Genomic DNA, 23,811 nt, shown 5'->3' on the forward strand with positions numbered 1-23,811 from the left:
GTTTCCAACATGTTTCTTTTGTATGTTTGGGTTTCTTACAATGTTCACATACCACATCCCTTTTGTCTTCCTTCCTCCTGTCCTTCTCTGAATCACCCCCTGATTTGGGTTTGACAGCTATAAAGGCTGGTGTGAGAGGCTGAGGTTGCATCATAACTTTCCTTCTAGTCTCTTCACTATGTACTAAGGAGTATGCCTGAGAGAGAGTCACACTGTCTCTAGTCAAAATTTGTTGTCTCACAATATCATACTCTGAATTTAGGCCCGCCAGAAACTCAAACACCCGATTTGTCTCGACCTGCTTTCTATATATTTGTGCATCTTTGGGACTCTCCCACTCAAGAGTCTCTAAGTGATCAATCTCACGCCACAGAGACTGCAAGGTAGAGAAGTATACTGAAATCGGTTTCTCTCCTTGTTTAAGGTTTTTCACTTCACATTTCAATTCATATGCTCTGGCAACATTAAGGGGTTGGGAATAAGTTTCTTTCATAACATCCCATATCTCCTTAGCTGTCTTTGCCCACAAGTAATTTCGGCTAATATGGGGCTGCATAAAATTACACAGCCATGTCATAACCAAGTAGTTTTCCTGGATCCACTTGGTATACGTAGGATCTCCCTTGAGGGGTTCTTTCACATCTCCCAAGAGATACCCTAATTTACCTCTTCCCCCAATAGCCATCACGGCTGATTGGGCCCATTCCAAATAATTTGATCCATCAAACTTTATAGTTGTAATCTAATCACCTATCTCAGAAACACAACCATAATTGTTGTTCCCAAAACTGCCTTCTACCTGATTTTTAAACTCCATCTCGGTAAATCTCAAAAGCAGCACTTGGACTACCAATCACAATCAAAATAGAGTAGGACCAATCTGTATTCACAATGTATGTGCACAAAACAGGTAGAAATCTGATCTGAAACCAACTAGCAAACACAATAGCAACAGTCCATACAGTTCTCACCCCTTAAGAGAGTTCGAAAACCCCAAAAGGATCTGAAAAATCAGCTTAGAAGCAGGTCTGATATGGTTGGCAGAATTAGGGTTTTAATCAGTCCTTAAAGAAAACATTTCGGTTGCACATTCCAATCAGTATTGTACAGATAGACTTGCAGAAGAGTTAATATGAAACCCTAAAGGCTGATCAATGCTAACAAAACTTGAGGACAACTCCAGGTAAATCGCAAGGTTCAGTCTAACATTAGGGTTTGCCGCAAGATCCCTTTTAAACCCTAGAGTAGGAGAAAAGAACCCTAAGGCAGTTCGGCCCAATAGTAGGGTTTGCTGTAAAACCCTAGAGAATAGAAGGGAGAAAACCCTAGAATGGTTCGGCCGCCCTTTCCAGATAGGTCCAACATATCCTCTCTAATAGTACTTCTCTTAGAAAATAGATAACTTACAAGGAAAATTTGTCTGCTGCCTTCCAAGGTTACCCGAACCCTAGTCTTCTCTGATTCTTCCTAATCACCAACACTCTACAACCGTGACACGTCTTCACCAGCTGCTAAACCCTCTAGCGATCTCCAAGAATCAGTCCACGAACTCCACTTTCTCAGTTTCTAGCCCTAGGGAATTCTCATGTGGTCGGCTGGACTCGACTCACATGAGAAACCCTAACTTAGCTCTGAAAGGACAAATCTGCCCTTGGATGACTAGGGCACATTCCACCCTACGGACAGAGTGGGACCACAGCTGTGGGGCCCACATCAGTGTTCTCTACAAATTCAATGGACTCCTAGTTCGGCAAATGGTCTAGCTGACCACCTAGCAAAGCAAGGGGCAAACAGGGTAGTGTGTTTCTGGGCTCAGTTGTAAGACTGAATATTAAATTGTCTTTGTATTTTCTTGGTGGTAGCCGAGCCTGCCTTTGTTTTGTACACTTTTCTTTTTCTAAGTACTTGTAAAGAACACTGATGTGGACCCCACTGATGTGGTCCCCACAGTGTTCGTATGGCAGAAATATTTCTGTTAGATATGACAGTGTTAGTTGGTAGTTATTTCGGTTAGTTATTTCAGCTTTATTATTAGTTACTTCTTATTCTATTTGCCATGTAAGCAATAAGGGCAATTCAGCCCTTTTACAGTTAGCCAATAGTTATAAATGCTAAGAGAGGGTAGGTCATAAACCAAGTAGTCGATCTAGACTACAATCAGTCTTGAATTAAAAAGAAAAGAATGATGAAAATTTGAAGAGAAGAAGAAGAGAAGAGAGGAAGAAAAGAAGTACACGAAGAGAGTTTCAGGAAAGAGAGAGAGTAGGTCATAATTTCTGCCGACCCCCTCTTAGTATTTATAACTATTGGCTAACTGTAAAAGGGCTGAATTGCCCTTATTGCTTACATGGCAAATAATATAAGAAATAACTAATAACAAAGCTGAAATAACTAACTGAAATAACTACCAACTAACATTGTCATATCTAACAGAAATATTGCTGCCATACGAACACTATGGGGACCACATCAGTGGGGTCCACATCAGTGTTCTTTGCACTCCCCCTCAAGTTGGGAATAGATATTTGTCATTCCCAACTTGCATAGATCTACCTCTAACTTCTTCCTTGGAATAGCCTTGGTGAGAAGATCTGCAAGCTGCATGCTGGAGGTGATATACGGAAGACACTTCTTGAGATGAAACCCTTTCTCTGACAAAATGTCGGTCTACTTCAATATGCTTAGTTTTGTCATGATGTACCGGATTATGAGTTATATTAATAGCAGTCTGTTTATCACAATACAGCATTAAGGGCTTCTCATAAGCAATACCCAACTCCTCAAATAGTGATTTCAACAATAGGATTTCAGCCACACTATTAGCCATGGACCTATATTCAGCATCTGCACTAGAACGAGAAACAACACTTTGCTTCTTACTCCTCCAGGAGACTAGGTTACCTCCTACAAAAGCACAATATCCAAAGGTAGACTTTTTATCATCAATACTCCTAGCCCAATCAGCATCTGTATAAACCCCTATCTTCATGTGATTATTATTCTTGAATAGTATACCTCTACCTGGGCACCTCTTCAAATATGCTAATATCCTCTCAACTGCAAGTGAGTATTCCTAGAAGAGTGCATATACTGACTGACAATGCTGACAACATAACTGATGTCCGGTCATGTGAGACAAAGATAGAGGAGTTTTCCAACTAACCACTGGAACATAGTTTTATCTTCAAGTGGCTCTCCACCCTCTACACTGATCTTGTGATTCTGTTCAATAGGTGTATCTGCAGGCTTAACACCTAAATTTCCAGTTTCTTCCAACAAATCTATAACATACTTTCTTTGGGAAACAAAAATCCCATGTTTAGATCTAGCTACCTCAATACCCAAGAAGTATCATAGCTCTCCTAGATCTTTCACCTCAAATTCTTGATGAAAGAGTTGTTTGAGAGACTCAATCTCACCATTATCATTCCTTATCACTACAATATCATCCACGTGTACAGCAAGCAAGGTCTAGGAAGAGTCCACTGTCTTAATGAACAATGTATGGTCTGACTGGGCCTGTACATAGCCGAACCTTTCAAGGGCTTGTTTGAATCTATCAAACCAAGCTCTGGGGGACTGTTTTAGTCCATACAAAGCTTTATTCAACCGGCAAACCTTCTTTCTTGTGTTTGCATCATAAAATCTAGGAGGCAACTGCATGTAGACTTCTTCTTGCAAGTCTCCATTGAGGAAGGCAATTTTGACATACATCTGGAACAAGGGCCAAGAGTAACTGGCTGCAAGGGACAATAAAACTCTAATAGTGGTCATCTTTGCTACTAGAGCAAAAGTCTCCAAGTAGTCTATACCATAAGTCTGAGTAAATCCCTTCGCAACTAACAGAGCCTTGTACCTTTCAATGGAACCATCAGCATTATGTTTCACAGTAAATACCCATCTACATCCAACCGGTTTCTTCCCTTTAGGTTGGTCAACTAGCTGCCAAGTATTATTCCTCAGAAGAGCATCCATTTCAACCTTCATTGCATCTTTCCACTCAGAAACTGACAAGGCCTCTTGCACTGTTCTAGGGATAGGAATATCAGCAATAGATGTGAGGAAGGACCCATAAGAGGGGGGCAAGTGATCATAGGACAAGAATTGGGAAATGTTGTGGGTTGTGGATGTGGTGCAATGCTGTTTGTCTTTATGGACTGCAATGGGGAGATCAAGGTCATCCAAAGGATGTAAGGGCTCAACAGTGGAAGGTATCTCAGTGGAACTCGGATCCAATAAAGAAACTGTAGTACCTAGATCTGGGTCCGCAAAAGGAACTAGGGCTGGCCTGGACTGCTGATGACCGAAATCAACCTGCCTCCACTGCCTGTGATAGTCTCCCAAATCCCGGCGCATCTGACACCCCTCCCCATTACATCCCTTATCACTCAATGGAACAGGTAAAGAAACTTTTGATGAGTAAACCCCACACTCACTACTCTCCCCCTGAGGTGAAACCCTAAGATAATAGGGTACATCCTCGAAGAAAGTAACATCCATAGAGACAAATCTTTTACTAGAAGTGGGTTCATAGCAGCAATATCCCTTTTGAATTTGTGCATAACCAAGAAAAATACATTTGGAGGTCTTATGATCAAATTTGGAACGATGAGGTCCAAGAATTTGAACAAAGCAAGTACAACCAAAGGTTCTAAGATGAATAGTAAACAAGTCTTTATGAGGGTATAAAAGGGTAAATGGAGGCTTCATGTCAAGAACCCGTGAAAGAACTTGGTTAATGAGATACATTGCTGTAAGAATAGCATCTCCCTATAAACGAATAGGCACATTGGAGTTAAACATGATGCTTCTGGCCACCTCCAATATGTGCATATTCTTCCTCTTAGCAACCCCATTCTGCTTTAGTGTATGAGGTTAAGTACTTTGGTGGATAATCCCATGGTCAAGCAAATAGGAGGCTAATTGGTTGGCAAAGTATTCTTTCGCATTATCGGATCTAAAGATTTTGATTTTGACCCCAAATTGGGTTAAAATCATCTGATGAAAGATCTGGGTCAAAGTAAGAACCTCATCTCAAAAATGCACAATGTAAACCCAAAAAAACCGGGTATAGTCGTCAACAAACAACAAGAAATATCTATAACCCCCCAAAGCAGTGATGTGATAAGGACCCCAAGCATCAGTATGCACAATATCAAAAGGATTATTACTTTTTTTATTACATAATGAATAAGATGTTCTACAATGCTTTGCAAGCTCACAACTCTCACATCTCAAATTGGACATCTGAGCAGACTCAAATAAATCAGTAAACAAACTCTTTAAAGACCGAAAAGATAAATGACCCAACCGATTATGCCAAAGCATAACCTGACTAACAGACTGAGAAACAAAAGACGTCCTATTTTCACTATCTTCCCAATGTAAACTCTCTCCAAGCAGATAGATCCCATTCGTCTCACGGCCAGTCCCAATCACCTTCCTTGTCTCCAAGTCCTGAAAAACACATCAGTCAAGGAAAAAATGTTACTGAACAATTCTGATGTTTTGTAATGCTACTGACTGAAAGCAAATTAGTATTAAGCTTGGGAACATGTAGAACTGAAGATAAGGATATGGCATTAGACAACTTGATGTCTCCCTTGCTAGAAATGGGAACAAGGGAACCAACAGCAATGGACACCTTATCTCTGCCAGAAGATAAGTGATAGGTAGTGAACAGTGATGGCAAGCCAGTCATATGGTCAGATGCACCTAAGTCTATTACCCAACAATGTTCAGTGTTACCTGGAGCTGAAGCATGATAGGATGAGGCTCAAGTACCTGAATGAGCAAAAGCTGATGTGGGAGCTGATGGTGGCTGAGATGATTGAGCTGAACTGCCAACTTCCTTTTCCAACTGAGTCAGGACAGCCCGAACAGCAGCTAGGGTGTCTAGGGGTGTGCCTTTTGTGCCCGATGAAGTGGCACAATCAGTATTAACAACCATATTAGCATTACCCCTTCTGTTCCTGAGTTTTGTTGGGACTAAATGAGGGTGCAACTTCCAACAAGTGTCTTTAGTATGCTTAGGTTTCTTGCAATGTTCACATACTTGATCCCGCTTGTCTTCCTTCTTTATATCCCTCTCCGTATCACCCCGGACTTAGGTTTGACTGCTGCCAACGTTGGTGGGAAGGGCTGATGCTGCATCATAACCTTTCTCCTAGTCTCTTCACTATGCAATAAAGAGTAGGCTTGCGATAGAGTCATTGTCTCTTGTCAGTAGTTGTTGTCTCACAATATCATACTCAGGATTCAGACCAGCTAGGAACTCAAAAACCCTATTAGTCTCAACCTGCTTTCTACGAGTATGTGCATCCTTCTGGCTTTTCCAATCAAGTGTTTCTAGGTGGTCAATTTCATGCCACAAAGATTTTAGTGAAGAGAGGTAAACCAAGACTGGTTTATCTCCTTACTTAAGGTTGTTAACCTCACATTTCAGTTCATAAGCCCTAGCAACATTAAGGGGTTGGGAGTAGGTCTCTTTCATGACATCCTAGATTTCCTTAGTTGTTTTCGCCCACAAATAGTTTCGGCTGATATGTGGCTGCATAGAGTTGCACAGTCATGTCATAACCAAATAGTTCTCCTGAACCCATTTGGTATAGGTTTGGTCCTCCTTAGTTGGTTCTTTCACATCTCCCAACAAGTAGCTCAGTTTTCCCCTACCCCCAATGGCCATCATGGCCGATTGAGCCCATTCTAGGTAGTTTGATCCATCAAACTTAACGGTTGTAATCTGAAAGGTATTCTCAGACATGTTACCAAAATTGCTAGTCCCAAAAACACTTTCTCCTTGACTCTTGAACTCCATTCTTGATCAAGAATTAATAAAAAAACATTTTTTTAATTACTGTAATAGGAGAAACAGCACCCAAACAACTTATAACAGCTGGCCTAGTTCTTCCAAAGAACACAGAAAACAAATTTCTGAATGAAACCAGTCCAAATTCTGATCTAAAACTTAACAGTTTTGAATTTTAGGGTTTTCTCTCAAAACCCTAAAGAAAACACAGATTCTGAAGCCACACCTCTCAGACTAAACTAAGATTATCTTTTCTGAATAGAATCACAAGAAAAAGCTTACTTTATGAAAAAATCTATGGCCGCCACCTTCTGGTTGATGCAAAACCCTAATCTTGAGGATCCGAAGCTTCTTCTGATTCTTCCTGACTATTGGAACTCTCCCAGACTTTACAATCTCTTTAGTAGCAGTCGCACACTACTAGTAACCTCCAAGAATCAGCTGATCCTCCTTCCTTGTTGAAAAACTTCCAAACCTAGGCGGTTCTCATGCAGTCGGCCTAATCAGACTAGCATAAGAGCTCCTAGACCGGCTTTGATACCAAGTAGTCGATCTAGACTATAATCAGTCTTGAATTGAAAAGAAAAAAAAGAGGATGAAATTTTGAAGAGAATAAGAAGAGAAGAGAGGAAGAAAAGATGTACACGAAGAGAGTTTCAGGAAAGAGAGAGAGTAGGTCATAATTTCTGCCAACCCTCTCTTAGTATTTATAACTATTGGCTAACTATAAAAGGGCTGAATTTCCCTTATTGCTTACATGGCAAATAGAATAAGAAATAACTAATAATAAAGCTGAAATAACTAACTGAAATAACTACCAACTAACACTGTCATATCTAACAAAAATATTGCTGCCATACGAACACTGTGGGGACCACATCAGTGGGGTCCACATCAGTGTTCTTTACAGTAATAAAATTTGATGTTGTACTGATCAAAAAAACCTAGGGTTTCCTTGGTGTTACGACCAAGGAAGAACCCAGAGAAAACACAACCAGACTATTCTGACCAGTCTGATTGGGTTCTTTTACTTCACAGTTCAAGAAATCAAAAATCTGATGAGAAGAGATGTAATTCTGAGAAAAAAAAAATCCTCCTATTGCCCAGGAATATGCTCTGATACCATGTTTTCTTCTAGGAAGAAGAGAAGAAGAAGGAGAAGAGAAAGAGAAGAGAAGAAAGGCTGTTTGGGAGCCATAACTCAGGCTGGCGGCGCCCAGCTCTCTATTTATAACAATGAGATTAAAAATAAAAGATCAAAATTACATACTTGCCCCTGGAGGCACACCCTAATAAAAAAATAAAAAAAAACAACAAACAAGCTGACAGAACCCTAGAACTAACAGCACAAATAACTCTCAAATCATTCTAACAACAGGGCCCTACAGGAAATGGGAACTCCACGAGGGCAGAGTTCTTAGCAGTTATACAAAGAATTATTGCAAGGTGCCAAACAGCTGGTTGGTAAGGTCTACTGCTGGTTGTAGTGGAGACTTCAGGTCGAATCCCACCTGCACCTGGGTTGGGGGATGGGCTACCCCCTGTTGTGTAGCCCTTCAAAAGAAAAAAAAAATAATAAAAAACAAAGAGAATTATTGTTTTTTTTGGACAAGTTGTAAAGAAAATTATTGTTGAAGAAGATCCAAAAGGTGGTGGTAAGCTTGCTGTGATACAAATAAACAAGGATCATTAAAATAGTGGAACTACATGAAAGAACTAAGAACCTTAGTAACTTAATTGGAAACAAGCTTTCAGTGGACCTACAGATCAACAAATGTCCTGGCCAATGCCATGGCCAGACAGGGGGTGATAGGAAACAGTTGTATTGCAGGTTTGTAATAGAGAACTATAATGGAAGGCAAGGAAGAGGCGGATTTTCCAGCCTCATTTGCTTGGCATGCTATGAAAAATATCTAATTAATTCACTTTTTATTATCTAATAAAAGTTCAAGTTAACTTTAAAAAAAAAAAAACAAAGACAAAAAAAAAAAAAAGAATTCGGCCTTCTAATAACTAGGTGAATCTTCCATTATCATGGGGATGTTCCTCCCCTTGCTCACCTAACAAAGTACTGACAATCTTAGACAAACATTTACCAGCACAGACGCTCTCTATTGTTACAGAGCAATCCAACTCTGTCAACCAACACGCCAGGATCTCTGGAACCCCCATATCTACCCAAAGTTAGATTTACTCATCATGAGAAGAAGTGTGAGGCTTCTAAATAATTAAAGCACATATATATTCAAAGGATACTACCCTGATCACAATGATGTTAGAAACCAAAAGGAAAACAATTAAAAATCATAACATCCATGAACAAAATTGAAAAATTAGCACCATCATACTGAAATTGGAAGCCCCCCAAGATGTTTATATTTAAAAAGAACAAAGTCAATGCAATTTCAAGTGCAAACTTACCGGGTACCATTCTTTACTGACTGGATCTGGGCGATCGCGACCACCACTAGGTGCAATCCATATTATCCGTGATCCACCCCTAGATTCAATTATGTCAATCAGAAAACCAGACGATAAAGATGGGAGAGAAGGAAAAAAACAGTAACAGGCTCCATTATGTTATTAACAAATGAAGAATCATTATTGCATAAGTTACCCTAAAAACAGAAGACAATGTTCCTCCACCCAACACTTGACACCTAAATTATTATTTTCAATTCTTTTTGAAGTTAACATCTATTTAAATAAAAAAAGAACCTTTTGAAGCTAGCAAATGAATATAAGAGCAATGCATCCATTGACTGATGAGTGATTCTTAGATGAATTCCAGAGTGATCCCTGTGCTTCACTTCTCTGTCTAATTTTTTTCGTATTGGCTCTCCTCTCTAATTCCCTTTACTACTCCATTATTGCTTTTTTATGCCAATCAGTATTTTTAAGATGGATAAATATGCATCTTTTGGGCCATTAATTAATCTCCTGTCCTGTTGTGCATAGAATCTGGATGTTTTTCTACTCTCTTTTTGGTTGCAGACGGATTCCCCCTCGGGAAGTGGTGGGCATTTCCAATTCCAACTTCTTGAGATGATCAAAGAAAAGAGGGAAAATGTTCTAGAAAGCCACCAAAGCAGTAATCTGTTGGATTCTATGGGAAGAAAGAAATAGTAGGATTTTCTATGAAAAAAGTAGATCTTTGGAGGAAATGATAGACAGCATAAAACTAAAGGTATTGTTGATATGTCAACAATACATCTCTGATGTATTACCGATGTGTCATCATAAATTTTTTAAAATACTCTTCCTAAAAGAACAAAGGGGGATTTGGTGATTGGATGATTGACTTATTATTCTAATATGATTCACTTACCAAGTCACTATAGTTAAAAAGAAAAAAGGCACACAATGACAAAAGAGGGTTCTCAATATAATCAAAAACATATTAATAACAAAATAAGATAAAAGTCAAAATGGCAGGTAATTTACATATATAAAGAAAAGAAGATAGCTAAAAGACTAACGAGGAGATAGAAGTGTAAGCTGCCTATTTAAGTCTCTTAATCTTATTTGACTTATAGAATTGTTTGCTTAGGATTTTTTAGCCTTAAATGTGCAATTATACTACTTCTAATTATTCTTGAAGGTTTATTCACCAATCATGTTTTTTAGAAAATTTCCCTATTTTTTATATTTTCCAAATATCTTAGCAAAATTAGGGAAATATCCCTGAAATTTCCCCATCTCTACATGGTGAAATGTCCACCAATATTGAAATTGCAAATCATTGGTGTCATTGGAAGGTTGTTTCATGCTAACAGACTCAAAATCATGCAAGTTAGACATGGATTAAGCAAGTTATGGCCAAAATACGGACTGCATATGGTTCTAGAAGGAAATTATTATCTTGAAATATTTGTGCTAGCAAGACACATACACACACATGGAGACAAGTCTAACAGTCAGGTTATTTAATGGGAAAGAATAAATGCACTTGGAATAAACAAAACAACATGGTTAGGGACCAAATGTGCCCCATGAATTCCTTTCAGTGCCCACATTTATGAGGCAATTTTCAGCCAAAATAAGCTATTTTTTGGAAGCATAGTTTAAATAAAATTAAGAATTTTTTACAGCTTATAGGAGATACAAAGTGGGCTAGGGCTGATTTAAGACTGGAGTGAAGACATGATCAATCCAAAGTAACAATTATACCTAAGAAGCAAAGCCATCTCCTTCAGACTCTGGGTATTTGCTCGCCTTTTCATCTCAGCCAACTCAGGAACATCATACATGTGCTTTTTCGAATACACACAAAAGAGATTCCTAAAACAAAACCAAGGAGAAACAATGTATAAATTGTATAAATTAAGTGGTGCATTATCATGCACATGAGAAAAATTCATGAGCACCTTCCCATGCTAAAGGGCTTGCAGAGAGGATCCGTTACAACTCTATCGCCAGCAACATAGGTCTGTTGAAGAAAAAGGAAAAGAACTTGGACATGCAAGCTAATATGAACCAAACATCAATAAGTTTGTGCAGAAACACAGTATAGAAAGATTAAGTATACCAAGTTCTCAGCAATATGTGGATTTGTCTTTTCAAGCAATAATGCAATAACAGCTGGGTCCGCCTCTGTCTGATGATTAGAGATCAAGACAACATTGTGGCCCTACATTTCATCATGGAGGATTATCATATACAGCCATGAAAATAGCCAGTAACCATATGCAGAAAAAGAATGAATAAGCAGACAGAAAAGATGTCAAATAATTTTAAAAAATCAAAATAATAGAACTTCCAAAAAAAAAGAACACTTTCCATACCAGAAAGGTGTTCCTCATCAAAGGATGAGAGAACGCCAATGAGAATTACATATGGAACTAAAATGTTAATTGATCAAAATGTTCATTCAAGGTTAATTTTTTCAAGAGGCTTTAACTCTAAAACCATTAAATGACTTGGAGTGTTCAGCAAACATTGAGGAAAACAAATTCACAAAGTGACAACAATATGTTCAAAATCTTCCGAAGTATCATAATTTTTGTAGTGGTTCTTGACCACCAACATAACTCAACTAAGCCTTGTCCCAAGTCCCAACTATATGGGATTGGCTACATGAATCCTCTTCTGCCATTCCACTCTGTTCAGTGTCATATCCATTGCCTGACTGAGCCACTGACAGCAATTCATCCACCAAAGCCATAGTCCATAGTCTTAAGGAGACTCCAGCACCACTTTTTTTTCTGCTCAGAAACTCCAGCACCAGTTAAAGCAATTGGAATACCACCAAACCACAATAAACATAAATCTCCTCACTTTTAAGCTGCTTCAGCTTATGATTCATGCTTCAAGCACTCATTTCCAACACAAGTACGCTATTTCAGAACCAAATAATAGCACATAAACCACCAAACAATAAGATTGTTGACTAAGTTAATCACCTGCAGAAGCTTTTCTTCCACATCATGGAAGATGGAGATGTTGCCAACATATGATCTCCTATAAGACAAAGCAAACAAGATTCAGAAGAAGAAATTAATTATAGAATAATATGGCATAGGATATAATAAAACCTAGAAAACATGGAAACTCTTTTCGTGACAATAAATTTACTAAATGGTATAATGTTCAAAATTGGTGGGTGAATCACAGAACAGTAGGGTCAGCCAACCATATTTTTGGGGAGAAGCTTTATTTTCTAAAAGAGAAACTGAAAACTTGGAGGAAGAAGGTTAAAAGGGGGTTTGAGTTGACTAAGAAGGACTGTTTAGAGATTATTAGTAAAGTTGATAGGGATGAGGAGCATGGACCTATGTTAGGGATGGACCAGTATAGAAGGCTGAAGGCTAATGGGAGAAGAAGGGAAACTTTCATGCTCGAGGTGGATGGGGAAGTAATCGAGGAAGAAGAACGAGGGAGATCACTAAATTCTATGTTAGGTTCTTCAAAGAAAAATGGAATGGTCTTTGCTGATTTATCTTTGGAGGATGCAGGGGACCTAGAAAACCCTTCACAGAGGAAATTTTTCCAAGCTATTGAGAAGTTGGAGGGGGACAAGGCACCCTGTCCAGATGGTTTTGCAATAATTTTCTACAAGAGATGTTGGGATTTCTTTTTCTTTTTTATCAGCAAGACAATTTTTATTAATAAAGTAGCAAAAGTTACAATCAGTTACAAAAGTTATAGATAGCAGAAAAGCATTAATCTAATCTGCACCCACAAACAATCAGTTACAGTTCTGCCCAGTACAATGTAGATCTATTTGCCCCTTGTTTTGCTAGGGTATCCGCCATCCCATTTGTGCTCCGTTTGACCCAACCAAAGAGATGTTGGGATTTCTTGGAGTTTCATCATAATGGAACGTTAGAGGAAGTCTTGTCTAGCTCAAAACAAAACTGCAGTGGTGGCACAGGAGGCAGAGGAAGGAGGAGTTCTTTTTTTTTTTTCCTGTTTCTTTTTCTATGAAAGAGCCTCCTATAAAGAAGAATGAGAATGCACAGTGCTATCTGAAAAGGGGGGGTCCTATCAAAGCAGAGGCAAGAAAGTGAATCAAGCGAGACTTCCCTTTCCTTTTCATTTTCTTTCCTTTCCTTTCCTTTCCTTATTTTTCTTTCTGAATGAGACATGCATGAGGCACATGAGGCATATGCCTCTAGTAAACCTCATGCAAGAGGCATTTAAGGTGTACACCTAAGAGGCATCAATGCCTACAACATGTGCTTCAGGCCAGTTTGAGGGCACTTCACCTGGAGGTCCACCTCCAGATATACATCTCCCACGCCTTTCAAAACATTAATGTATAGGTATAAGCATATGCACATATATAGACATCACAACAATATTGTATACAAATTTATAGTCACAAAAATCAAAGATCACACTGACTGACAATTTACAATCCAGTAAGCTAATTATCAAACCTTTACTAACAAAAGAAATAAAGAAATCAACACAAGAAAGTCATTCCCACCTGAAATCAATCAATGGCCTGATATAATTTTGGCCAAAAATGTAATAGTCAAAAGGTTCTCGTATTGCTCTGTGGTGTGGTGAGAAGATAAAAGGATCCTGAAAATACATGGCAATTTCATATAAAAGGCATATAAATAAAATTTTCATTTAAAGATCCACATTAAAATTGATACCCAAAAAAAATTGACAGAAAATAAATGCACAAAGTAATATTTACCTCTATGTCCAACAATATGCGATCAAATGCAACACCCATGTTCGATATTATTATTTCATCTGCCCTGGGATCTCCACTTTTAAGAACCTGAAAGTTGAAACATCAACATCAATATCTAAGCCTTATCCCAGATATGAGGTTGGCTACATGAATCCTGTTTTTAACATTCCTTTATGTTTAATGCCAACCATCATCGTTTATGGTAGAAAGAGAAATTACCCAAATATAGAGCATGAAGAAACATGGCATAAACAGTCATTAAATGAGAGAACACTACCATGCATTAGCATAATTCCTTATTTCTTGCAAAAGAAGTTTAATAATAACCAACACTAATAGCACATTCTGTCGTGATTGGGAAGTTTAACTGGGTAGATTAGCCAGGCAATCAGGAACCACCAAGATTACCAAAAGCTCCATAGTTAACTATAAAGTTGACCATCACCTTTCAAATAAGAAGCAGTGTTTTAAAAGGTCTGAGAGGCATAAGCCTAGGCAAGGTGCCCCCAAAATTCCCTAAGGTGTATGCCAGAGGTGCCGATGCCTCTGAGGTGTACGTCTCAGGTCCATAAGGCATGCTAGAGGTGTATGCCTCATACAAAAAAAGCCACAATAAAAAAAAAAAGAAAGAAAGAAAGAAAAAGGAAAGGAAAGGGCAAGAAAGAAAGAGAAGAAAGAGAAGGAGAAAAAAGATAAAATAATAAAAAGAAAAAGAAAGGTAAGGGAAGGAATCCTCGTCCTTCTGCTTCCTCCTCCTTAGGTGCCTCCTTGAGCTTGGGATGCTTATGCCTCTTACATTCTGAACTACACCTCAACCTCCAAACAGTGAAATGCCTCGTATTACACTTCCATGTTTTAAAACATTGCTAAGAAGTTTGAGATATCAGAATTATTTTTACACAGAAATATAAAGAAAATATAGAAAAAAACTGAGCACATCTATAATTCTATATTTACACTACTATTAAAAATATAAGTAAGATTGTGGAACTTCCATTTGACTAAAATACTCATTTTTGAATTTAGTCTCTATTCAATTGTGAGGTTTCAATTGTAAATTAAACTACTACTTTTCACCTCATTCAATTCCCTCTATTTAAATCTTACATTTTTTGACAAATGAACAAAAAAAAAACCAAAAAGATAAAATATTATAAAAAGAAGAATCTAACAAAACAGGTAGACCTATCAATGATACTTGAAACTTCATAACCCGATCCGACTATCACATATTTAGATGAGGTGTTTATGTAATCAGATTTGGATTTTGCAATATGCATCCAATAATAATAAAAAGCAAAAAGTATATAAAAACAAAAAATAAAAATGCATATTTATATTATTACTATCATTATCATCTAGAATTACCACGTGCAAAGCACATGTACGCTTACTAGTTAGATCCAAAAGGTGGAATGAAAAAGATATCTTTATCTGTAAATGGAATACATATTGAATCTCCTGAAGAAATCTTTTTGAAAAAATGTGATGGCATACTTACAAGCATGATGGTATTACACGAATAACAATTCAATGTTACAGAATACAAGCTTGAAAACATGCATACACATATTATAGCTTGTCTTTAAATATATTTTTACCGCATTTCGATAATTCTGATATAATTCCTCCATTCCAGCAGCAATATTTGAAGGAAGTCTCCCAGATTCTTTCTCCTTTCTAATTCCCAAAAGCAGCTCTGTCATTACAGATCAAACTTAAGACAAGAAAGCAAATACTTTAGAGTAACTTCCAAATAAAAAATAAAATAAAATAATGCATGTAATGATGCAGAATACTAGAAAAATGTTTAGAAGAACAGGTTTAGAGAAGGATGTCTGAAGCAAATAATACCATCTGTACAAGTTCAGATCTGCTATGCATTCAATTAGAAGCTAGGAATTGTCACAAACGCGTGGCATACAAGGCATGCACAAGCCAGAGCACATATGAAATTAACCATTTATTACAAAATAATAGGCAGAAAAGTATACCCTAATGACCGAAATACTTTTTCTTTGCCTTGCTTTTGTCTTCTAATCATCCCCCCCCTGCCCCCAGGACCTCTTCAGCTCCAAATGGTGATAGCAACAATAACAAGTGGTGGAGGAATACTAATACTACTAATTATAATAATAATAGCAATAATTTCAAGTTTAGTGCAGAAGTTAAAACAAGGCAGGCTTGGGTACCTCCATTTGAAGAGTTTTTTAAACTAAATTTTGACGGAAGTAGTCAAGGCAACCCAGGTCCTTCTGGAATTGGAGGGGCCATAAGAGATAAGGAAGGGAATCTAATAGCACTATATTCAGGACCAGTGAGGAATGGAGATTCGTTGAAAGCTGAGTTGTACACAGTATTACAAGGTGTCCAGATAGCAAAAGAGATGAACGTGGAGAACCTGGTGATAGAAGGGGACTCCAAGGTGGTGGTGGGCTGGTTAAAGAATCCGGATTTAGCAATATGGTGCTATAGAGATGAAATGAAAAAAATTCAAATGGCTAACACAACATATGAATCTGGTTATACAATGGGTAGGGAGGGAAGCTAATTTTTTGGCACTTCGCCGATTCTTTAGCCAAGCAAGGGGTAATGATTGATCAGTTGTTTTGGGCACAGTTGTAAATCTCTTGCTGTTTTTCTTTAAGGCTATGCTTGGTTTGAAGGAAAAAGTAGGGAAAGGAAGAGAGATGCAGGAAAACCTATACAAGATTTATAAAGGTTTTTCTTCCTTTCCTTTCCTTTCCCTACTTTTTCCTTCAAACCAAACATAGCCTAAGTGTGAGGCTGCACCTCACACCTCTCCTTGGGATGCTTGTAACAGCTACTTATTATTTATGATATCAATGAAATTTTAACTTTATTCATAAGAAAATAATAATGAGAATAATACTACCAATAATAATAACAATAATAATAGAAACAACAATAACCATAATTAGAATAATGATACTATTCTAATAGATCAACCAAATGATCCATTGTACAAACAAAACCTTATATTTTTTGTAGTAAACAAAAAATAATTTTTTTTTTCAAATAAAAGGAGAATACATCAAACAAAGTGATGAGGAATCACCAACAAAAAGGAAAGAAACAAAAGAAACAACAAAATACAAAGACCTTATCAGCCACCCCCAACATCTTCCATTTCTAAATTAGACCAAAACCCTGCCTTAAAGGACTCATTAGACAAATTTTTATGGTAAAAATAAAATTTCATTAGAAAAGAAAAAAGTTACATCCTATCCAAAGGTTAAGGCAACACCCACAGATCAGGCTCATTAGACACTTTTTTGAATTCTGGTAATATCAAAATCCAATCCAGCAGCATAGCTTCTCCTTGCTTCTTGACTTTCCTTCATAGGTCCTTCTATTTCTTTCTTTCCATATCTCCCGAAAAACTGCAAAAGGTGCACAACTCCAAAAAAATTTTGCTTTTTACTCCCATGGAGAATTAGCCAAAGAGCAAAGATATCACTAGGAGACATCAGAATTCCAAATCTTCATATCAAACAAAATCTACGAGTTAACTTCATGTTTGAAAAGAATTTCAAGCTGACACGAAGTGATAATCATGCCCATTAGGCAGGTACTAATACTAGGAATTGCTACTTGGGTGAGCTCAAGTTAAGCATTTGCCAAAACTTGAATGGGCTTGGCCCAAGGGCCTGGGCCTGATGTTGTGTAAATTTGTATCATGTTGAATACTTCAATTTTACTGTAAATTTCATATATGATACTGTATCCATCTATATTTGTGAAACTTAGTAATAGCAACAATGGTAGCCCAAAAAACCTGATCTACATCACTCCCCTATCTTCATCTCTTTGTTCTAGGTCAATGGAGGTTCAACTAGTGTAAACATGAATGAGCTTCTCCACCTTTAATTTCCTAGCTACTTATGCTAAGGGGATGATTAAAAGGAACAGACCATGAATGAGCTTCTTCACCTTTAAATCAGCCAACTGTCATCATGGTCTCCAAGTCCCATTTTCTACCTGCAATGCATCACCAACCTCCCCTTCAGACCAACCATTATGCAACATTAAAGGAACACTCTCCTCTCCACCTTTCCTTTAGGTTCTGTTTCCAAGAAGTAGGTGGCATCCCATCTTTGAGAGTATTACTCAATTGACGATCACAGTCCTATCTTGCAACATCTCAAAAAGAGATCCATTACATGTAGTGTTTCTCTTGCTAGCACACCCCACCATTCATGTGTACTCAATGTGCCATTGTGTTTATTTCCAATTGTTTGTTGTCCTCTCCTCCCCATTTCTCTATAAAACGTGAGAGAACCCAAGGACAAGTGGGAGACACCAACCTTTAAAGCAATAGGTTAATTTCAATGAAAATTTTGAACCATTGAATTATTATTTTAATAGTAGTATTATTACCCCTAAGTCACTAAAAGTACATGAAACAGCACATGAGCAACAAAACACTTCAGATTGAAACATGTTAGTATCAAACGCCATCAAAGCCATTAACAACTTGGCAACCCAAATAAACACAAGTAAGGATTAGAGTGGCAAGCCATCATTAGAAGATGAGGCAACAAGAGGGTTAGAAAGGGATTTTGTGGAAGGGGAAATAAAAAGGTAGTCTTTTTTATGGGTAGATCTTAAGTCTTGGAACCACATGGATTTACAATGGCTTTCTATCAAGATTGTTCGGAGAATAGCTTTCTATTAGGATTGTTGGGAAGTGTTGAAAGATGAGTTAAGTGAAGTATTTAAGGAACTTTCAAATAAATATATCATCAGCCCTAAAGTCAATGCAACCTTTATAGCCTTGATCCCAAAAAAAACCCAATGCAAGCCAACCTAAAGACTTTCAACCCATAAATTTGGTGACCAATGTCTACAAAATAATTGCTAGAGTCCTTTTTTTTTAGGATTAAAGTGGTACTTCCCTCCATCAGCAGCTAATTCCAAGGGGCTTTTAGTCAAGGGAGAAAAATAATTGATCAAATCCTAATAGCCAATGAAGCCTCTTCGGAGACATCCGATAAAATTGGAATCCTAATAGCCAATGAATGTTTAGAGGAAATGAAGAGATCTAGAAAGGAAGACTTTGTCTGCAAATTGGACATGGAGAAAGCTTATGACATAGTGGATTGGACTTTCCTATTAGAGGTGACGAAAATCATGGATTTGGGGAGAGATGGTGCAATTGGGTGTTTGGTTGTATATGATCTTGCCATTTTTCCATCCACGTCAATGGAATGGTGAAAGAGTTATACTTCAAAGGTTATCCTCTCTTACCTTTTCCTTTTTACTCTAGTAGCTGATGTTTTTTGTAAACTCCTCTCTAGAGCTGTCAAGGAAGAGATATTAAATTTAATCATTATTCTTTGTATTTCCATCCACCCAAGGGATTCCTTCTATTTCTTTGAAGTTCCCACTTGTCATCTGTAACTCAAGGTTCATCAAGCAATAAACCAGGAAGAGAAACCATAGAAAACAAAACCATTGGATAAGGATAACCATTAGAAACAAAACACAGGTTAGGAAAATCAATGCAGTAGCAAATGGATTAACGGAAGAATTGCAAACATGTAAAAATTGACAGTTTCTAACCTAAGTTTTAAGGAGTGTTCAGTACAGTGTCGTGTTCATTCTTCAATTAATTCTGAAACCCAAAACCTGGTTAGGGTGCTTGCTTGGCAAGTTTACTGGTTCTAGAACAACCAAATCATGGTTCCTAAACACAAAATGCCATCAATTTTTTAATACACCAAAATTTCATGCTTTCAACCACAAAGCCTTTTTTCTCCTTGGCTGAGGCAAGCGTGATGTTCCATTTTCTGCTGATGAGAGTAGGATGTCACCGGATATAACTGTGAAACATTATCATTGTTCACATGATTTTAACCATAAAGCCACATAGGAAACACATTCATTTAGGTTATATGGTTCAAAACACAACCAGCTAATGACAGAATACTCTCAACTGAGTTGCATGGATCAAAACACTAGTTTTCACCAATGGGGCCTAGTATTTTCAACTACACCACAACCGAACACCATCTTGGAGTTATGTCTCTTTCCTGTTAAAAATTAAAATGCTGACGAAAAGAACAGCAGAGAAAACAAAAACCATCTGACAATCATTCTTAACAAAACGAATTCAGAATACCAACCTTCTTCGCTCCGAACATCAAGAAATGTCCGTGAATGGCTGACTTCCTTCTCTGCCCCTGAATCGGAGGCAAGAACTGCCGCATTTCCTGGCAAACCCCTCTTACCCATCGGCTCTTTATCTTCCACCAATTCCGCCATGGCTCTGACCTTCGACGACGAATAAAACGTACAAGTACACCGCCGAACACCCAACCCTCTACATCTAGAAAAAGAATAAGAAATCGGAGAAACCTTCGAAGTAGTAGAAGACAACGAAGTGGAACAAACCCTAAGCCTCGTAAAAGTTCCACAAACAGAAGGCGCAGCCAAAAAACTCAACATAGCCCAACAAGAATGAAAAGAACAAGCCTTGAACACTCCTTAGTCCTATCAGTAAAGCCACTCCTGTAATTGGAAACAAATAGTGCAATCGATTGATAAAGTGCAAGAATTGGCTTCTTAACAACGAGAAGTAGAATCAAAAGTGAAAACAGAAATCCTAATCCTAATTCGAGGCCTCAAAGTTCGAAAAGCTACTACCTGCAGAGCGGTGGAAGTTAATCACTGAGATTTTTCGATTTCTTTAATGTTTACTATTGAAAGAAGATGAACCGAGATGAGGAAAGGACTGTGAGTGGAGATTCATTCCATGATGTGTTCAATAATGCAGAGCATAAAAGGTAAATTATTCTTAGTTACGTCAACCGACTAGTCTGTAATTCAAGAAAATTAAAATAAATAGAACGAAGGGAGTAGAGAAGGCGAAAGACCAGATGCAGAAGTGGCATAGAGATTGCGGTGAGCAGTAACAGGAAGTGAGCATCACGTCAGCTACAACGAAAGCTTTGTCTAGGTCTGAGACAAGACTTGACCATCAATTGGGTTCCCCCACGTGGCTTTACATTATTGACTAGTCTTCGGCGGGCGGACGAGCTTTTCACAGTCTATACATGGGAACCGACAAATTTGAAGTCTGCAAGGGACACGTGGAGAAAGAATTGATCGTCCCAGAGATGAGCGGCTGTAGCGTTGCGTAGCGTTGCATACTTTATTATTGATTGGGACTGATTCCCGTTTTGCGACCGGATATGTTTACCACGACGCTGTCAACATGCTATTAATAAACGGTACAGCCGCACATATAGAATATGCTACAGCCCGACTACGCATTATGCTTCAACACAACTAGGGTTTAGAGTGATTGTGACTTGTGATTCAATTAAGTCCGGCGGATCACCTGCCAACAAAATACCTTCCAACCCTCTCCCAACGTAATCTCACACCGCACATCTCATATATAGCGGGGGTCTTACTTTTATGGTGTTAGATAAATTTGGTAGAAGGTTAGAAGATGTTTTGTTGGCAGAATGTCTCAACTTGATTTTAAAGACTTGCTCATGGGTCGGGCTCGGGCTTGGCCAAATTTTGAATGGGCTCGGCTTGAATAGTGAACCCAAAACTAAGGTTCAAAATATCAATACACTGATATGGGTATATCAGGCAAATCAATACAGCTTTTGGTACTTTTTTTTTTTCGCAACTAGTTCAGAAAAGCCGATTTAGGCCTCCTCCACACCCTAAACTGGTCAAACCCCCGATACAGCCACTATAAGGGCATATCAAAGGGGTCTTGGAACGATAAATATCAGCCGATACATGTCAATACTTTGAACTTTGCCCAAAACAATGAAAGTCAAAGTCGAGCCTGAAGCCCAGCCCATGAACATGTCTTGTTACAATCATGATGGGGCTCGGGCTTCACTTTCTAATGAGCCTGACCCATTCTCCACTAGTTTCAAGCCCACATCCGCTACATGCACCCTATAGACAAGACACTATAGCTGCACATAGGGTCAAAAGTGACCAAAGAGCATTGATAGGGATGCAAACAAATCGGATTGGGTTTGATTAAGGGTATTATCCGATTCGATCCAAGATCCAATCGGATCTCATAAAATACTTATTTGAATTTGAATTCAAATCCGACCAAGATGTTAGGTATCCGAATATGATCGGATCCGATTTCACTTAAAAAACAATAGATTATTAAAAGGAAACGAAAACATAACAGTTTAAATAAAGAAAAACAAAAAGTACAAGTTTTTTTTTCAATTATTTTTATCCTATATATATATATATATATATATAGGATAGGGATCATCTTATCCAATCTGATCCAAATATCTGAAAAATAGGGGTATCCGAATCCAAAAAAATAGGACCAGATTTCGGATCGGGATCATGATCCGATCCATTTGCACCCCTAAGCATTGAAATGATTTGTAGGTCAAGTTTCAAATGGGATAATTTAATGGAAGGAAATTTGTACTTATACTCTAGGGGAGTTCCTTTTTCAGATTTTGAGAGGAATTTTTGGTCAATAGGATTTTGGTTTTCAATGACCAAGAAGCCCATCTTACATTTTCATATTTATGTGGGGACCATGGAAATTTTTTTTTTTTTTGTTGGGGTAAGTGATGCCCATTTCATACGTGGATAAATAACTTTTCCACCTTGGGCAAAGTTGCTAACACTTGAATGGGACAAAAATGCTCGTTTTAATCATGGATTATTATGGCTAAAATGGTCATTGCCTTATTTACCTAGGAAATAAAACAACATGGATAACTTACCAAAAAGAAAACGAGGTCTAAAAATATTTGCAATTTCTCACTATAAAATCGAGATAAAGGCGAAATTGGTTTCTGATATATGAAAAGTGGAATCTTCTAGGGTATATAATAATAATAATAATAATAAGAAGAAGAAGAAGAAGAAGAAGAAGAAGAAGAAGAGGTTGTAAAGTCATATTCAATGATCAAAGCATTTTTGCTCATCAAGGTGGACTGTTATTAACAAAGAAAAATTATTATGCCGGAAAGATTGACCAATCAAAGCCCCATGAGTGATGAAAACCCATAACGAGTTTTATGATACCGGTTAATTGATTATAAATTTTTCATGTATCATATCTTTCTTTTCTAGCATCATAATTGAACTCACTTAACAAAGGTATAACAAGTGGAAAGACTAAGCCCATTTGGGAGGGTTTCATCTTTGATTCAACTGCTTTCCACTAAGCCACTTTAAAGAGTTGTTTCATTAAAAAAAACGTCGGTAAAAATGTATTTGGCATTTCGGATTATTCACTAAATATAACTTTTAGGCTTTTCATGTGGAATCCACCTTGGCAAACCAGAAGCCTACATGAAAACCATTCCAAACAGATAATCTTTAGCACATTTAGCTTTGATATAGGACATATAAAGAGATGAAATTGAGATATGTTAAGTTGAGTTGAGATATGTTAAATAAGCATATGAAAGTTCAAAGACGACATTTTTTGTCAGTTTTCGAAACAAAAAACTCAAAGTCACACACAACAAAGAACCTTCTTTTGTGTGTGTGTGTGTGTGTGTGCTTTTTTTGTTTTATTTTTCTTTGTTTTAAGAAGCAATTTACTTTCAAACCATCTGGTTTTGCTTTGCTTGAGAAAATTGCAGCAAAAGAAAAAAGGAAAAAGAAAAATTCATGTTAGAGAATACCCTACATGTCCCAAAAAAGATGAGTGTGGCAAAGATGCAGTTGTTGGCATGGATGAGTAAAAAAACTATGGAAAGAATAGGATCAAAAAATAAAATCATTCAAAGGAACTTAGGATTAGCTTTTATAGATAATAAAATACCATCTATAGCACCTATAAATAATCATTTGCAAATCAAAG

At 37.6% G+C, this 23,811-nt stretch overlaps 1 protein-coding gene across 4 annotated transcripts in view; it reads right to left on the reverse strand.

The window, feature by feature from the left end:
* The window catches only part of LOC148864744 (glycerol-3-phosphate acyltransferase ATS12, chloroplastic-like), a 45,431-nt gene extending 24,599 nt beyond the window's left edge, over positions 1–20,832 (reverse strand). Inside the window, exons 1-11 of one of the 4 annotated variants that reach the window (XM_088981591.1) lie at positions 20,628–20,823; positions 20,108–20,492; positions 15,560–15,657; positions 13,959–14,045; positions 13,740–13,837; positions 12,211–12,268; positions 11,337–11,438; positions 11,176–11,237; positions 10,979–11,089; positions 9,230–9,308; positions 5,005–5,457 (exon numbers count right to left, since the gene is read on the reverse strand). In XM_088981591.1, the coding sequence (XP_088837717.1) occupies positions 5,035–5,457; positions 9,230–9,308; positions 10,979–11,089; positions 11,176–11,237; positions 11,337–11,438; positions 12,211–12,268; positions 13,740–13,837; positions 13,959–14,045; positions 15,560–15,657; positions 20,108–20,429 (1,440 nt within the window). In that variant the 5' untranslated portion in view covers positions 20,430–20,492; positions 20,628–20,823 and the 3' untranslated portion in view covers positions 5,005–5,034. Of the gene's footprint in view, positions 1–5,004; positions 5,458–9,229; positions 9,309–10,978; positions 11,090–11,175; positions 11,238–11,336; positions 11,439–12,210; positions 12,269–13,739; positions 13,838–13,958; positions 14,046–15,559; positions 15,676–20,107; positions 20,493–20,627 lie in introns of those variants that run through there. The other 3 variants (XM_088981594.1, XM_088981593.1, XM_088981592.1) reach the window with 3 other exon arrangements.
* Between the last annotated feature and the right edge of the window lie 2,979 nt (positions 20,833–23,811).

The sequence above is a fragment of the Nelumbo lutea genome, chromosome 3 (assembly GCF_056320005.1).
Source record: "Nelumbo lutea isolate HS-2025 chromosome 3, American lotus-T2T, whole genome shotgun sequence".
NCBI classification, from domain to species: Eukaryota; Viridiplantae; Streptophyta; class Magnoliopsida; order Proteales; family Nelumbonaceae; genus Nelumbo; species Nelumbo lutea.